The sequence below is a fragment of the Rosa rugosa genome, chromosome 7 (assembly GCF_958449725.1).
Source record: "Rosa rugosa chromosome 7, drRosRugo1.1, whole genome shotgun sequence".
Lineage (NCBI taxonomy): Eukaryota > Viridiplantae > Streptophyta > Magnoliopsida > Rosales > Rosaceae > Rosa > Rosa rugosa.
The window spans coordinates 4,821,394-4,838,332 of NC_084826.1; the positions used below are offsets into that span (position 1 = coordinate 4,821,394).

Below are 16,939 nucleotides of genomic sequence, written 5' to 3' on the forward strand. Positions count from 1 at the left end.
CGGCGGTGGGGATTCCATTTCTGTCACTAAGGACTGGTAGTGACGAAATTCCTCCCCACCAGGATTGCTTTTGGGGACGCCATTATTGCAAAGTTTGCTGCGTGATCCGCCAAAGGACATGGACAACATCATTACAAGGGTTGAGGGGGAGACCAGAATTGAAAAAGCCAAAGAAGCACGCGAGGCCTGACTCACTGCCGTTGTCACCTCGAGAGAAGTTGAATGGAATAACACAAAGAATGACATTCAGAGTGATAAAGGAGGGAAACCTCAAGATTATCCACTTGAAGAATGGTTTACGATTCACCCCCGTGACCATATACAAAAGACACGGTCATGAAGGAATATTTGAGAAGCCGCCCCCCCAACCAGAGGCTAGTGATGAGGATGAGAGAAGTCGATATTGCCCGCTCCACGAGGCAAGGGGGCACGACATATATAAGTGTCAGGGAGTGCGACCTGCAATCCTTACAGCAATGAAGACTGGTAAACTCCTTCAGTATAAAATGACATAAATTAAGGCAATCAGAAGGTTCATAGAAAAGTCCACGTGCCGAAATTCATCTCGAGTAATAGAGAAGGTACGATAATATGATGACTTCGTTTTGATAAAAGATGGCACAACTCGTAAATTCAGGTAAGAAAAATAAAAGAGTTTAAGTGATTTTTGCACGTGTTGATATCTCATTCGAGAAACTATTGAAATTATGTATTTCTCACATGAATAATATCACTGGGACTAGTTCCTCGAGTAGGACAGCCCTATTAATATGTCTATATGACTGGTTCCTCGAGTAGGACGGTTGCATTCAATTTGTAGAAACTGGTTCCTCGAGTAGGACAGTATGTATATATGACTGGTTCCTCGAGTAGGACGGTTGCATTCAATTTGTAGAAATTGGTTCCTCGAGTAGGACAGTTACGTTTGATTCATAGGAGCTGGTTCCTCGAGTAGGACAGTTGCCTTAATGGTTCGAAACTGGTTCCTCGAGTAGGACAGTTGCCTTAATGGTTCGACACTGGTTCCTCGAGTAGGACAGTTACCTTAATGCTTCGAGTAGGATGGCATGCCTCACCCCTCACCGTGGGCGGGGGTGGGATGATGGACCACACCCTCGCTGCAGGCGGGGGTGAGATGGCGTGCCTCACCCCTCGCCGTGGGTGGGGGTGGGATGATGGACCACACCCTCGCTGCAGGCGGGGGTGGGATGGCGTGCCTCACCTCTCACCGAGGGCGGGGGTGGGATGATGGACCACACCCTCGCTGCAGGCGGGGGTGAGATGGCGTGCCTCATCCCTCGCCGAGGGCGGGGGTGGGATGAAGGACCACACCCTCGCTGCAGGCGGGAGTGGGATGGTGTGCCTCACCCCTAGCCGTGGGCGGGGGTGGGATGGTGGACCACACCCTCGCTGCAGGTGGGGGTGAGATGGCGTGACGAATTTTAATCATGCAGGATATGGGGTGTGTAACCGGTTCTGTCCAAGAAATGGGGGCAATCCTATCCCCAGATGTTGTTAAAACGCAATGCATGGCGGATAGACCCGCCATCACGGTTTGGTTTCCATTCTTCTATTGTTTGCATGGCTTCTTGCCTCGAATATGTTACTTTTGTTTTGTTTTTCTTTCTGAGCGTCTGCGAGCACCGACAAGAAAAACAAGGGGGCAAATAGGAGAATGGAGAATGGAATATTTGTTCTCCAGTTATAATTTTCTTAGGCTTGAGGCACTTATCATATCGTTTTTCTTATCTCATGTAGAAGAACAACAAGAAAAACCCTTTTGACAAGCTTAGAAGGTGGTGGAAAGTGGTTCATTTATTACAGAAGGCATACATACTTATTCCTGTAAATGACATGTAAGTTTCTTTTGAAAGTATAAACTTGTAAGATAGCGTATGATCATAGAAACTCTTAGATATGCCGATGAGAGTACTTGTTGCAAAGCTCATAAGCCGTAACCTGAATAATGTGTTTGATTAATGAGATGTTGTGTCTTGCCGGCTTGCCACCATCTGCATTGATTCTCACAAGAATGTGGTAGAAACTATAAACAGGATTATGTCCCCACTTCTGGTATGAGTAATTGCGTTTAGGACTAATAATCTTTTATTTGCTAGTATTGTATGATAGGCAGGATAATAGCCTTGACTTTAGTTCTGGATTATCGGTAAATTAGGCATGAAACAAAGTTAATATGAGACAATGCTAATGAAAATGAGTTATGGATGAGTTCTTGGTTAACATTTCAATATTCATCAATTCAAGTTCTGTAATAAAAACATATCATTACCTCCACGGCTCTATCACTATTGCTATATATGCACTGTATGTGGTTTACAGGACACTCATGTATAAATGTGCCAACTTGTTAAAATTCCATTAACATGTGGACTATTTAAATTGTGTTCTCAGGGTGTTTCAGCTTCTTCTTCTTGTTTTTTTTCTTCTTCTTTTTTTTCCCTTTTTTTCAGGGCTGAATTTACTACTCATCGTTAACTTATTGTGTTTGACATATCAAGGTTTCATTGGAGTCTAGTCATTATCTGTATCCCTGACAAGGAAGAATCACAACCAATTGTTCTTCATTTAGATTCGTTAGGACTCCACTGTAGCAGATCAATTTTTCAAAATATTACAAGGTTAGACTAAGATGTCCCTGCTGATTCATTGAGCAATGGTTAAATCTCAATCTTATTCTGTTAGGTGTTGCAGTAATTTATGATTCACGAGTTTAATGCTAATGTGATATGTACCGTATGTAGCTTTTTGAAAGAAGAGTGCTGCTATTTGGATCATGAAGGTGGTCTTTCAGATCTTCCAATTTCAGGCTATTGGAAATACCTTTGTGACCATATTGAGGAGAAAGTTCTCGAGGTACATTTTTCGACCTTACTCCTATCTATTGCAAATCCAATTTCATGTAATGTCTTTTATTTAGAACATAAAGCTCTTAGAAGTCCTGGGGTATCTCAAAATGTGCTTGTTGGACTTGAATGTGCATCTTTACTTGGTTTCAAACTTACCTGTTTTCATTTTCTCCCAGGTCCCACAACAGAAAAATCACTATGATTGCGGTCTCTTTGTACTTCTCTTTATGGAGCGCTTCATTGAAGAGGCCCCTGAAAGGCTGCAGAAGAAAGATTTAGCAGTGGTACTCTATTCCGCTACATAGTGATCTGTTCCAGATGTTGCGTTTTCTCTGATCTTCCTGCTTAATCTATTGTTATTTCTCAGTTTGGTCGGCATTGGTTCAAACCTGAAGAGGCTTCGATTCTGAGAAGTAAAATCCGGAAGTTACTCATGGAGAAATTTCGAAATGAATCTTCTAAGAAATGAATTGACACCTGGGAGCCTTTCTGAATATACATAGTTGGTGCATATGATTTGCTCCTAATTTCTTTTGTGGGTATAGCTGTATAGATGACTTTTTGGAGTTTCCAATTTCACAAAAAGAGAGTGAATACCATTGCCCTGGACAAGGCTCAGATCTAAGTCATTTACTACGTCATTGATCATTTACTTGAAGATGACATTCAACTATGTAGTACAAAACAGAACTAGTGATGGACTTTTAGGTATTGTATGGTGTACATTGTACCGGTTAAGCTTGTAAGAGTGTAATCACTTCCTAATCTCTCTTGGTGTGCTTTTGCCTTCGTCTTAGCCTTAATTTTTTTTTTTTTTTTTTCACTTCGGTATTATTTATTTTTTAATGTTCTGGTCTATGCTGAAAATTGTTTGCTTGATTGAAATATTCTGTATAACCCAAAAAAAAAAAAAAAATTTGTCTGTACAACTTCACAACATCAAAAACCTATATGCTCTAATGTCGCAAATTAGAGCCACATTGAAGACCACCCAACTCGATCTTCCCAAGATCAGATGGAGATTTTTCTAAAATATCTAAAGATTATAAGGTTACACTTGGAGAAGTCTCCCATAAACGATTCCTGGTCGGACTAGGAACAATTTGGTAGACAAAGCAAGTCGATTTCTGGTTGGACCAGGAAACATTTTAGGATCATGAACAACTTAAGAGGAACATATTAACAGTAACCATCTAGTATTCCAGACCGATGGTCACCCCAACGCCTCGGGAGCATGATCTACTTTCCTTCCCTTTCCTTTTGGACTGCTTCACCCACTTCAACAGGTAATGTTTATTATTTGGACAACTTGAAGACCAGTGGTCAGCATAAGTTCCACCATAAAAACATTAATGTGATCACGAATCTCGCAAACTTGGTTCTCAACGTAAGTTGCATAAAATCCAAAATCGTCAAACTATCTTCTTGTTTTTCTTCTTCTGTTTGGCACTTCGCCTGTTGGGCTCTTGTCATCCTCGTCGATTTCTTGTTTCACTGGTTGGGCCAGATCAGGGCTCCGGCTCTCGTCGTCTACAACAATACCCTGCGTCTGTTTCTGCTTCGAGTTTTGAAATTGGATTTTGGTTTCGAGTGGGGATCAAATTTCAGGTGGGTTTTGCTGATGGGTCTCTTTGGATCTTGGAAATTTTTAAACTTTATGACTCCTTATGGTATTGGGTTTGTTTTTCTTCAACTATTTCAGATTCCTGATACTGGGTTCTGGAAAAATGTTCCTTTCAAGTTCGTCTTTTTTTCCCTTTGGGGAGACAGTAGAGTGAGGTTTAGCAGGAGTCATTGTTAAACAGGCATTACCGTGGATAAATCAGTGGAGTTCTCTTTCGAAGAACTTTCCAGGGCTACTGATAACTTCAGTCTGGCTAATAAGAATGGACAAGATGGTTTTGGGGCTGTTAACCATGCCAGGCTGAGAGGCGAGGTCTGTTTCCTTTACTATTTTCTGTATTACTTGCTGAGATTTTTTGTGCTATTAAGGAACTTACGCTCCTATTATTACCAGACCAGGTTGCTTTTATTTGTCTGTGATTGTTTATTTCTTCTCCTATCCCACCCATGTAATTCTCTCTGCAGAAAGCTGCAATCAAGAAGATGGAAATGCACGCATTAAACGTTTTGACCCGAGTACATCACTTGAATCTGGTAGCGAACTTCTCTTTCCAAATGATGACATGTATATGAGTGGCATCGCGTAGTAATGTGCTGATAACTATAATACAAGTGCTAGTAATGGCATCGCGTAGTAATGTGCTGCTTATATATGTAATATGATTTACAAAAGATGGTACATGAGACATTGTGGGGGCTGCAATACCTACTGAACTGCTAATAAAATTTCATCTAGAATAGTCAAGTCCAAAGGAAATTTGAATGGTGTGGTATTGGTAGATTCCAGATTATAATAAAATAAACTAATTGAAGGAAATAGAGGGTTATCTTCTATATTCAGTGAACAAACAGCCTTCAGTCTGTAATACTGAGATGTATTGCTCAACTACATTGACACTTACCACAAATTCTGAATATCTTGCTGATTGAGTTTAGGGTTTAGGATTTATGGATTTTGAATATTAGTTGTTGATGGATGCACGGTTGGTTGTTGGTGTCAATTCGCCTTAGCAATGATGTGAGAGATAAATTTGTGGCTTATAGTTTGGTGCTTCAATATGAAAATGCAGATTCTGTATTATAGAGGGCCCTGAAACAGTGCAAGACTTTGCCAAAATGGAATAACACGAGATTCTGGATAATCGTTGCAACAAAATTTTCTTGCATATGGAAGAGGTGGGCAAGTTGTACCACAATCTGAGTATAAGTATACTATCACTTTGCCTACAGTTACAATTAGCTTCTCTTTTGTAGTTCTCTTATGGTCAGAAATCTATTTTTGGTTTTCAACTAAATGAACTTCAGTTTCTCTAGGTTCACAGGCTGAGGATACAACAGAGGATTAAAATGCAGAGCTCGGGATGTTAACCAAAGAGCAAGAAAATGAACTTTTAAACTTTCCATTATTCATTCCATTGTTGCCTCCCTTGGTGAGTTTCCTCTCTGAACTATTGTGTTTCTATGATCAATAAAGATTTTAGTACATTGGGAAAGAAACGGTCAAGGACAGAAGGTTATCTGCAAAGTGTTAATCACATGGTGAATTTCATTTTTTGCAGGCTTCAGCAAACCTTAAGCAGTATTACGCTGTTTGTTTTTCTCTTATTGCGGGAATCATCCTTTTTGGAGTTCTCCTAGTACCCGCTGTAAGTTAGTTATGCATTAACTTATGATGATTAGTTCTAAGTTTTTAACAATAATTCATAAACATTACATTTTCTGAAAGAAAAAATTTGGGTCTGACAACAATTTCAAGTACAAGTAGAAAATGAGGCAATATAACAAATGAGTATTTATTTATTTTTTTGAAGTTTTTGACAACATGGGTTGATTTTTTTCTAAACTTCCTTTCCCAAATTTCCCTGTGTATTCATACTTCTGTTAGAGTTGTGGGAATACGAGGCAGATCATATGAAAAGTGTGCATCTGCCTATGCAGTTGAGGTGTGTGGAGCCTGATATAAAATGAATATCAGGCTGAAATTTATCCTGAAATTGTGTGTTTAATAGAAGTAGATGATTGCTGCTTTAAGGTTGATGGTTCTTGATACCTGCTTATTTTTGTATTGGATGACTATGCCAATTTATGCTTAATTGCTTACATATTCTTGCCACTATCAATGGTGTTTATATATTCTAGCATTGCAAATGATTAACAGTGACTTTGTAGGCATGGGCTTGACCCTTCTTTCGCCAGTATTTATAATTATTTGACACAAAGTCTCCAAAAAGAATATGTAATTGCCACAGATCATTTTATTAATTAGCTAAGTCATCTAAGTTGTAGGACTACTTTGTTTTTACTGTCTATGGTCTGTGAGTATGTACAAAGAGGGTCGAAGTTCTTTCGTTCTTGAAAGTCAATTCATTATGATTTTCTTGCCTCTTTTAAATAGCTTGTATGAGGCTAACTCATGCTATCTTACTTCATTTAGGCAAATGCACTATATGAAGATATGCTTGAGCGGATCAGCGGTTTGCAAAAACTTAACAGGTAGCGAGTAGATGGTGTGTTCCGCCAAAGTGAAGAAGGTGCTGAGTACTTCGTGGAGTCAACCAATCCCTCCACATGCAAGAACAAGATCAATGCCCATGGCAGTGGCTGTGCTTCCATATTATTCGAGTACAATACAGGCAAATTGATTTTTTGGCGGACATGATGGGACAATCGAAATGTGGGATACAAGCACAGTGGATTTGAATAATATGCTTCATGGTTGCGTTGGTTCTGTTCTTGACATTACCATTACCTATGATAATAGATCTATTATTGCAGCCAGCAGTTCGAACAAATTGTATGTCTGGGATGCTAACTTGGGGAGAGTGTGCTATACTCTCACTGGCCACATGGATAAATTGTATGCTGTAGATGTAAGTTCTCAAGTTGTCGCATTGTGAGTGCAGCCTATGATTGTACTATTAAAGTTTGAGATTTGCAGAAAGGTTACTGCACCAACACAAGACACAAGATCATGTAATTATTTAGCCTTTATGAGCAATGTGTTTTGATTTTTTTATCAAAAACAACACCACACAAGACATGTAATTGCCACCAAAAAGAAAAGAGGAGCAGACACCTATTTGCCTTTCTGTGATTGTATTTGGACAGCATATTATTAAGTTAAGCAGTTATATTCAAGGGCTTTTATGTTTCTTCCCCAATCATTTTTCCATTGAATTGAAGAATAGGAACAAATATTCTCATTCTGATACGAGAAGTTTAAAGCAAAAAATCTGAAGCAGCTTAGTTTATCAAGCTTTTTGCTTGGTCTGAATAACCTTTTATTGCAACATCTTTTTTAATCCATTCTCTTGAAAAGTTTACTTTCCTCCATACCTTTTGAAATTTTAATCCCTATCCATTTCAATTGATTTGGCCATTTAGGGGTGGATTGGAGTTGCTTTTAGTAAATGGCCATGGCACTTGGTTTGCTTGAACCTATACTCAGATGATACCTCATTTCCCTTCTCATTTTGCCTCTGTATTTAACCCACACCCAGTGGTTCTAGCAATAACATTGTGGGTGGAGGATAAGCTTTGGGGTTATAGATTTGATTAGGAATCCAACACCCAGAAAAAAGGCAATGGAAAAGAAATCACCAAAACAATAACAAGGTAATGAAAACCAAATCAAATTCCAACCATCAAACTACCACATAAAGCTTAATAAATAAAGAACAAAACATAGTTGTGATCTTATATGCATTTCTTTCTCAGAAAACAGTAGACAAACTCGGCCAAACATTACAATCCAAATGTTAGAAAGATCAGTAGAAAGGGGAACCATATCCTCCTAACAATCCAATACAAGACTAAAAAGTCAATTTGCAGCAAAATGTTCATACTTTAATTCAGATCCTCCCACCATCTATATAAGACAAGGCTGTGGAAATTTCAGTCACATTGCGGCGAATGTCCTCCAATCTGGTGATTAGAACCTCTTTCTCCTCTTCTCTCTTAGCCCTCTCACAAGTGATCGTCACTTCTTCCTCATCCAACTGTTGGTTTCTTAGAGCGCGGGCTTGCATTCTGTTCTGAATTTCGGCTATGCATTGTCTCTCTTGCTCTACAAGATTTGGCTGATCAATCAATGCTTCCTGCATTTGACGGAGGCAGCGGACACGGCTTGGAATGTCTTCAGCAAATTTAAGAAACCTCTCCCTAAAGGAAGAGGGGGTGCTTTCTAGCCTACCAAGGAAGTGAAAGCTGTCCTTTAGAGTGATTGCTTCATCCTCATCTAAGTTGGAATATCCTTTCGATCTAAGGCGGCGTACCGTTTCCTTAGCCGAATCTACCATTTGTTGTGAAACGATTCCATTCTTAAGTTGACTTCTTGCGTATTCTATATACCTCACAGTAGCCCTATAATCATCACGGGGCGGAGGAGGAGGCCAGAATTGAATGCGGATTAGACGACCATTTGGCACTCCCTGGCGTGGCTGAAGTACATGTAATAATAAGATATACAACTGAATTAGTGAAGTAATCTGAGAACACATGATTGTAACATCACTTTTAACTAATCAAACATTAATTAAGAAACTTAAACAGAAACTCACCAGCTGATGGGACAAATTGGGGAAAAGCTGGATCAAGGTGGGAGAATGATGGGTAGGGGCTTCTGCCTCAGGTGTCCGGTTTCCAACTCCATCGACGCACTCCTTCAACACCTCCATCTCTGTTGTTTTCCGGTTTTTGCAGATTTCTACATCATCATCATCAAATATCATGAACTCTGGCTGCCTTTCTCCTCCATTGTCAGCTAAGGGTAATTTAATATTGTCATTGGTTTTAGAACACTCCGCTGTCAGAACCTCAGGAACAACACTCTGTACAGTAACAGTGTCTGCTAGCCACATAGAGAGTCTTTTTCCTTCGGAATACTGCAGGTTCTCAAAACCGAGGGACACATTAAACACCTCGCCTTCTTTCATCAGTCGCTCATTTTGCCCATTGAGATCCAAAACAGATTCAAAGATAACGCCTGGTCTAGTATTTGTTGTCATCTTACACGACAATTCAGGGGCCTCCTTCTTTACAACAGAAACTGCTGCTTCATAAGCAGTACAAGCTTTGTTTCCGGGCTTCAACTCCTTAATGGCTGCTTCATGGGCCTTGTACAGAACTTCACATGCCTTGCTAGGAAGGTCATTGGGATCAATCAGAAAGGTCCTGGCAATAAAAGAGCAGTAATTCTCAAAACTGGTTCCAACAAAGGATATGATAACATTATGAGAACCATATATAAGGGCTTGAGATCAAAATAGAAATCACTGATATGATAGACAATTAGAATAGTCATGGTTAACTAATTGCTAGCAAGTTAATCAAGAATTTATACAGTTAAATTAAAATATAAGTTCAAAAGTGATGAATTCTCTTTCTTACCTAGTCGGGTCCCTCCATGATGAAGCCATTATAATAACAATCGCAAAGTGTTCAAAAGTAATAGGTATTGCTCTGCATTATAAGAATAAATAAATAAAATAAAAAACACAGTAAATTGGCTTATAAAAAAGTAATGAAAATCTTGAAATTAGGAACTTATAAATTGGCTTCTTAGAATCAAATAACATACAAACAAAACCAAATGAACTTGCCACAAAATGGTGTCCTAAAGCTATATCCAATAGATTCATAGTAACTAGCCTAGCAACCGCAGTAGTATTTACAAGTATAACTAGAATTACAGATGGTAGAAGTATGTCCGTGCGGCTCCACAAGAAATGTACATGCATGAGTATCCCAATACTTGAAATCACGAGAACTGCAAATAGGTTTACGAATTGGTGGCACCAATAGTGCAAAGAATTTTGATAAAAAATATATATATATATATAGTTACCAAAAGATGTGATCGCGGGTAATTGCGGATGTGATAGTTACAGAGAGATTTCCCATGAAAATAGCACCTAATATTACTTTTCTTCTCATACTATTTTACTTTTGAAGTGTGACTGGCAAATAGCTATCTCACTCTGAATGAACAGCATGAAAAAATCTAAGGAAGGGGCACTCTTTTATTTTTGACCTCTGGATTCCATCAAATTTGATTGCAAGAACCATAAAACATCAAATCAACCAAGAAACATAAATGATTTGGGGACCTAAAGGAATTTATAAAAGAGTGCTGGGAATTTATGCTTAAATCAAGAACCAAATGGGGACCTAAAGGAATACATATAGATACTTGACGTACTGGATATGTGGATTCTCGTTTGACATCAAATAGACAAAAACAAGTAAATAATCTAACAGGATTCAACAGAAACATGAAACAATCACACTGCAAAAGTTCATCATGGACAAGTTTCAGGGAATGGGAGAGATCATGTATAGGCAATCATTACTGAATCATCATAAAATTACTGTATTATTCAGGAAAACCCCAGTTGATCTACACCTAATGTTTTCACGAAATAGCATTATTCCTGCAAAACTCCCATAAAGAGTCACTACTAACCACTTAAGAAATGGGTTATGAGTAAATGAGGTTCATCGTAAAGAGTCACTAGAGATCGAAGACCTATATATACTGCTATACATGAGCATCACAAAATTGCAGCAAGTTATTGTTTCAGGTACTTCATCATTGACCAATATTAATAACTATAAACTGAAATTGAAGACCCAAACTCACCAAGTCAAACCAGAAACAGATGGTAGGTTCAAGAAATAATACCTGAGAACCAAAACTCACTGCGGGCTCGGCCACAGCGCACAGCGCAGCTCTCTCACTCCCTATCTATCACTTGTTTGAAGAGAAGAGAAAGGAAGCCCTAAATACCTTGACCAGGATATTCTTGTCCTTCTTTGTCTTTGAAAAAGACGGGGTCGTTCTAGCGTCCAAATCACCCGGATCTGGTCTCGGGTACGGATCCGGTCGGTGGAGCTTTGCAATTAGCAGAGGAGAGAGGGGTTTGTGTATTGAGGTGAGGCGAGGTGGGTTGATATTATTTATAGGTCATTATTTTAATTAGTATAATATAATGAAAATGAAAAGTCATACAGTAGTGTATTATTTAGGAAAAAAATTATCCAACTTCTCTAAACTTTTTCTATGTTAAATACAATGCGGCTTAGATTTTCATAACCTTACTGTGACGTGGCATGCTAGCAGACAATCAATGTTCACTTATTTAAAAGCGAGCCCATACCTTATGAAAATAACATAGTGAATATGCTAAGTCTAAAAAATAAAACTTAAAATTGGGCAACACATAGGTGCACAGGAGTGCTTAGAAGACCAAGACCCGAACTGCGAAGCCTTCAGCCCAACACCGAAAGCCCAGCTTCATCCGATCTCCACAGCTTGCACAACGCTCATACGCCGACAACTTTTGTCTTTCCATATAGGTTGATAAAGTCTAATAATAATTTTTTTTTTTTTAAATGGAGGTTTAAATATCAAATTTGGAGGGTTACCCTTCTAATGAGGACCACTAAAATGAGGACTAGTTGAGGATTTTTCTGTGAGACCTACTTATCGATAACATTCCGCAAATCAATCGATAAATGTTTAGATATTTATGTGTAGATCATTTATACAATTTTTTTTAACCAAATTGAAAATCGTTAAGACATTCATAATAGTAATTTATCAGTTATAAACATAAACGGCTCATGTTTGACATATTTGGTTTGTCTATTGATTTAATGTAGTTCGATACCTTAACGATTTGCAATTTAGAAGAAAATTTTCAAAAGTGATCTACTCATGTATATGTAACACATCTAACGATTGATTTGCCGTAATATAATTGAAAAAGTAATCTCCCAAACCATTGATTAAAAAGTCCTCAACTAATTATAATTTTAGTGATCCTCATTAGAAGAGCTTCTGTTTGACTAGAACATTCCCACCTTGTAATCCAAATTATAAAGTAATAATTAGTTGTGTTCTTGCTCCTTAGAAGCCTCTTGTTGTTTCCTAATATGGTGCTCCGTTTTGTTCTCAACTAGTCTCCCAACAATAAAACCCACTTAGCCAGTGTCAATAATCTCTTCTTTAAATTTTTGTTCCCAACTAGTCTCCCGAGAATTGCCGATATTGTCGCCTGACCTAATAAATTGAAGTACTATAGTTAACAAAAATTACATTTTGGTCCCATTGGTCTGTTTGTTCAGGCTGGCCAATAAAAACTCACAGAATAGTAATGACTTCTCCAAAATACCCCTTTTTTTTATCTTAAAATATCTTAAAACCCCTACCCACCCACTGCAAATGCAATCTATTGGAGAGCCCTACCATCCACACGGTGGGGAGGCTCTACCAGAAAACTTCACCTATACAGTACTTTTGATTAAAAAATTAGTTTTCTCATTATTATTATATTAAAAAAATAGAAATTATTTGAGAAATGAAAAAAGTGAGAAGTTATTGGAAACCATCGATGGTTATTGCAAATATGAATAGTTAAATGTCTGACAAATTATTTATTTTTATTATTTGCCATACTCACCAATTCTTAAAAGTTATTTAAAATTAATATAAGATTTAAGGATTCTATTTTCTTTTCACACCCACTTGGACTAGTCGGATCATTACCTGGACGCGCGCCACTTTCATCTCCAAATTGGCAAATTCCTTGGCTCCTTCGGTCCAACAAACTCTCGAGTCTCGACCGAACAATGGGAAGTGGTGCGAACACCGACGACAGGAGATACTTCAAGCATGTTATCCCATTACCGAAGACCAGAGCTACTCCAAGCATCTTCGATTTCGAGTCGGTAATGTACCAGCCTCGATTTCACTGTTTTCGTTTTCCGTAAATGTGAATTTCAGAACTGAAATCTTTCTTGAGCTCTAAAACTTGTTGCCCAATCGATTGAATAGGAGGAATCCAGTGAGTTGGAGAGGCCCAATCAAGCTACAATCTCTGGTGCATTTTTCCACATTGTACTCTTTTGTCAAAAATATCTATATGAATTTGATGGTGTTAGCATTTCGGTGTTGCTACTCCTTATTAAGAAACATGAATTTGACTTCTAGGTGTTCCCAAGGGATTAAGAAAGGATGGTAGACCACCTCTGGTGAAGCTAACAGCAGCTAGACTTTTTCGTCCACCAATGGTCAAATTTGAATCATTTGATGACAATGTAATAATCTTCATATATATATTTTTTTTAATGATCTTGTTTGAATGAACTCTTTAAATTGCATTATGATTATTTCAATCTGTGTTCTGAATCTATAAAAGCAGACAGATTGTATAATGGGCAATGCATTTGGTAGAGAATCCTTGGGTCTGGGCAATACACAAAACAAAGGAGAATTCTTGCAAAAAGGTCTACACTCATCAAGACAGTTGCCTTCTCAAAGCCCTGCGTCTTCCAGTACTTACTCAGATCCTCACATTTGGGAAAATATGGAAAGCTTCTCTGCCAAAACGTAATGCTTGTCCTTTACCTGTGCATTCGTTGAGGAAAATTTTGTAGCAGTTTCTTTGGAATTTCTAATTATAATGCTAGTAGCTTCGTATTTAGTTATGCTCCTTTAGCAGGCTTGAATATTCCGCTTTTATCATTCTATTGTACCAATAACCTGTTTCTCTTCATCTCTTTTCTCAGCATCAAAGAGTCTATCTACTATCCATCAAGGTATACAGTACTCTAGAAGAGAAACTTGTAGATGATGTGTGAAAACTCCTCCTTGACTGTTATGGATTGAAAAGTAAATGCTCATGATTTGTGGTATTTTGTTTATTCAGGGATGATCCAGATTCCGTTGAAATTTGTTATAAACACATCAAGTGCCTTGATCCTCAAACACCCTTGACATCACCTGTTATGAATTTTTACATACGGTACTGAATTGGATATATTTGCATAACTGCAGAAGAAATGAATAATTGATAATATCTTTTGTGTATTCTTATTGAAATATTTACTTTTGTTAATGTCTTTTCACCAGATATCTACATCAACAAGCATCTTCCAGTACGGCAACATTTCATTTCTTTAATACCTTCTTTTACAACAAGCTCAGAAATGTTGTATCAGAACAGGTAATAGAGTAATAGTTTATCTTGTCTTCTTTAGTGGCTGCTCTTCTGCAAAATCTCTCTAGTTGTTAACTCTCTAAATTCTTGTTCAATTTGGTAGTTAGTATAATATTATGTATCTAAATAGAAGTAACTGGCGATCCATATTGTATTAGATATTTGTTCTCCAGTTATAATTTTCTTAGGCTTGAGGCACTTATCATATCGTTTTTCTCATCTCATGTAGAAGAACAACAAGAAAAACCCTTTTGACAAGCTTAGAAGGTGGTGGAAAGGTGTTCATTTATTACAGAAGGCATACATACTTATTCCTGTAAATGACATGTAAGTTTCTTTTGAAAGTATAAACTTGTAAGATAGCGTATGATCATAGAAACTCTTAGATATGCCGATGAGAGTACTTGTTGCAAAGCTCATAAGCCGTAACCTGAATAATGTGTTTGATTAATGAGATGTTGTGTCTTGCCGGCTTGCCACCATCTGCATTGATTCTCACAAGAATGTGGTAGAAACTATAAACAGGATTATGTCCCCACTTCTGGTATGAGTAATTGCGTTTAGGACTAATAATCTTTTATTTGCTAGTATTGTATGATAGGCAGGATAATAGCCTTGACTTTAGTTCTGGATTATCGGTAAATTAGGCATGAAACAAAGTTAATATGAGACAATGCTAATGGAAATGAGTTATGGATGAGTTCTTGGTTAACATTTCAATATTCATCAATTCAAGTTCTGTAATAAAAACATATCATTACCTCCACGGCTCTATCACTATTGCTATATATGCACTGTATGTGGTTTACAGGACACTCATGTATAAATGTGCCAACTTGTTAAAATTCCATTAACATGTGGACTATTTAAATTGTGTTCTCAGGGTGTTTCAGCTTCTTCTTCTTTTTTTTCCCTTTTTTTCAGGGCTGAATTTACTACTCATCGTTAACTTATTGTGTTTGACATATCAAGGTTTCATTGGAGTCTAGTCATTATCTGTATCCCTGACAAGGAAGAATCACAACCAATTGTTCTTCATTTAGATTCGTTAGGACTCCACTGTAGCAGATCAATTTTTCAAAATATTACAAGGTTAGACTAAGATGTCCCTGCTGATTCATTGAGCAATGGTTAAATCTCAATCTTATTCTGTTAGGTGTTGCAGTAATTTATGATTCACGAGTTTAATGCTAATGTGATATGTACCGTATGTAGCTTTTTGAAAGAAGAGTGCTGCTATTTGGATCATGAAGGTGGTCTTTCAGATCTTCCAATTTCAGGCTATTGGAAATACCTTTGTGACCATATTGAGGAGAAAGTTCTCGAGGTACATTTTTCGACCTTACTCCTATCTATTGCAAATCCAATTTCATGTAATGTCTTTTATTTAGAACATAAAGCTCTTAGAAGTCCTGGGGTATCTCAAAATGTGCTTGTTGGACTTGAATGTGCATCTTTACTTGGTTTCAAACTTACCTGTTTTCATTTTCTCCCAGGTCCCACAACAGAAAAATCACTATGATTGCGGTCTCTTTGTACTTCTCTTTATGGAGCGCTTCATTGAAGAGGCCCCTGAAAGGCTGCAGAAGAAAGATTTAGCAGTGGTACTCTATTCCTCTACATAGTGATCTGTTCCAGATGTTGCGTTTTCTCTGATCTTCCTGCTTAATCTATTGTTATTTCTCAGTTTGGTCGGCATTGGTTCAAACCTGAAGAGGCTTCGATTCTGAGAAGTAAAATCCGGAAGTTACTCATGGAGAAATTTCGAAATGAATCTTCTAAGAAATGAATCGACACCTGGGAGCCTTTTTGAATATACATAGTTGGTGCATATGATTTGCTCCTAATTTCTTTTGTGGGTATAGCTGTATAAATGACTTTTTGGAGTTTCCAATTTCACAAAAAGAGAGTGAATACCATTGCCCTGGACAAGGCTTAGATCTAAGTCATTTACTACGTCACTGATCATTTACTTGAAGATGACATTCAACTATGTAGTACAAAACAGAACTAGTGATGGACTTTTAGGTATTGTATGGTGTACATTGTACCGGTTAAGCTTGTAAGAGTGTAATCACTTCCTACTAATCTCTTTTGGTGTGCTTTAAGCCTTAATTTTTTTTTTTTTTCACTTCGGTATTATTTCTTTTTTAATGTTCTGGTCTATGCTGAAAACTGTTTGCTTGATTGAAATATTCTGTATAACCCAAAAAAAAAAAAAAATTGTCTGTACAACTTCACAACATCAAAAACCTATTCTAATGTCGCAAATTAGAGCCACATTGAAGACCACCCAACTGGGTCTTCCCAAGATCAGATGGAGATTTTTCTAAAATATCTAAAGATTATAAGGTTACACTTGGAGAAGTCTCCCATAAACGATTCCTGGTCGGACTAGGAACAATTTGGTAGACAAAGCAAGTCGATTTCTGGTTGGACCAGGAAACA

The 16,939-nt window shown here is 37.7% G+C and overlaps 3 protein-coding genes and 1 long non-coding RNA gene across 9 annotated transcripts; 3 read left to right on the top strand and 1 right to left on the bottom strand.

Annotated features, from left to right (window-relative positions):
• Nucleotides 1–1,457: 1,457 nt before the first annotated feature.
• On the top strand, nt 1,458–3,593 carry LOC133722697 (ubiquitin-like-specific protease 1D). The gene is made up of 6 exons (XM_062149570.1): nt 1,458–1,553; nt 1,759–1,856; nt 2,520–2,639; nt 2,763–2,874; nt 3,044–3,151; nt 3,235–3,593. Exons 1-6 carry the CDS (start codon nt 1,458–1,460, stop codon nt 3,334–3,336), a joined length of 636 nt encoding a protein of 211 aa, XP_062005554.1. The 3' UTR covers nt 3,337–3,593.
• Nucleotides 3,594–4,094: 501 nt separating this feature from the next.
• Nucleotides 4,095–7,628, top strand: LOC133722313 (uncharacterized). 5 transcript variants are annotated; one of them, XR_009852618.1, is made up of 7 exons: nt 4,095–4,475; nt 4,570–4,803; nt 4,956–5,024; nt 5,561–5,697; nt 5,796–5,920; nt 6,050–6,136; nt 6,925–7,628. It is a non-coding gene; the product is annotated as an uncharacterized LOC133722313 (long non-coding RNA). The 5 variants fall into 5 exon arrangements; XR_009852616.1 differs by having other exon boundaries at nt 5,561–5,666; XR_009852615.1 differs by having other exon boundaries at nt 5,561–5,666; nt 5,805–5,920.
• Nucleotides 7,629–8,159: 531 nt separating this feature from the next.
• Nucleotides 8,160–11,424, bottom strand: LOC133721171 (FACT complex subunit SPT16-like). Its single transcript, XM_062147708.1, has 4 exons — nt 11,173–11,424; nt 9,879–9,950; nt 9,050–9,662; nt 8,160–8,929 (listed from the first exon to the last, which is right to left on the bottom strand). Exons 2-4 carry the CDS (start codon nt 9,905–9,907, stop codon nt 8,342–8,344), a joined length of 1,230 nt encoding a protein of 409 aa, XP_062003692.1. The 5' UTR covers nt 9,908–9,950; nt 11,173–11,424; the 3' UTR covers nt 8,160–8,341.
• Nucleotides 11,425–13,037: 1,613 nt separating this feature from the next.
• LOC133723376 (ubiquitin-like-specific protease 1D) lies at nt 13,038–16,569 on the top strand. 2 transcript variants are annotated; one of them, XM_062150201.1, is made up of 12 exons: nt 13,038–13,220; nt 13,327–13,372; nt 13,483–13,589; nt 13,691–13,881; nt 14,061–14,090; nt 14,201–14,296; nt 14,404–14,497; nt 14,721–14,818; nt 15,464–15,583; nt 15,707–15,818; nt 15,988–16,095; nt 16,179–16,569. In XM_062150201.1, the coding sequence occupies exons 1-12, from the start codon at nt 13,122–13,124 to the stop codon at nt 16,278–16,280; spliced, it is 1,203 nt and encodes a 400-aa protein (XP_062006185.1). In that variant the 5' UTR covers nt 13,038–13,121; the 3' UTR covers nt 16,281–16,569. The 2 variants fall into 2 exon arrangements, with proteins under 2 accessions (XP_062006185.1, XP_062006186.1); XM_062150202.1 differs by having other exon boundaries at nt 13,041–13,220; nt 13,694–13,881.
• The last annotated feature ends 370 nt before the right edge of the window (nt 16,570–16,939 follow it).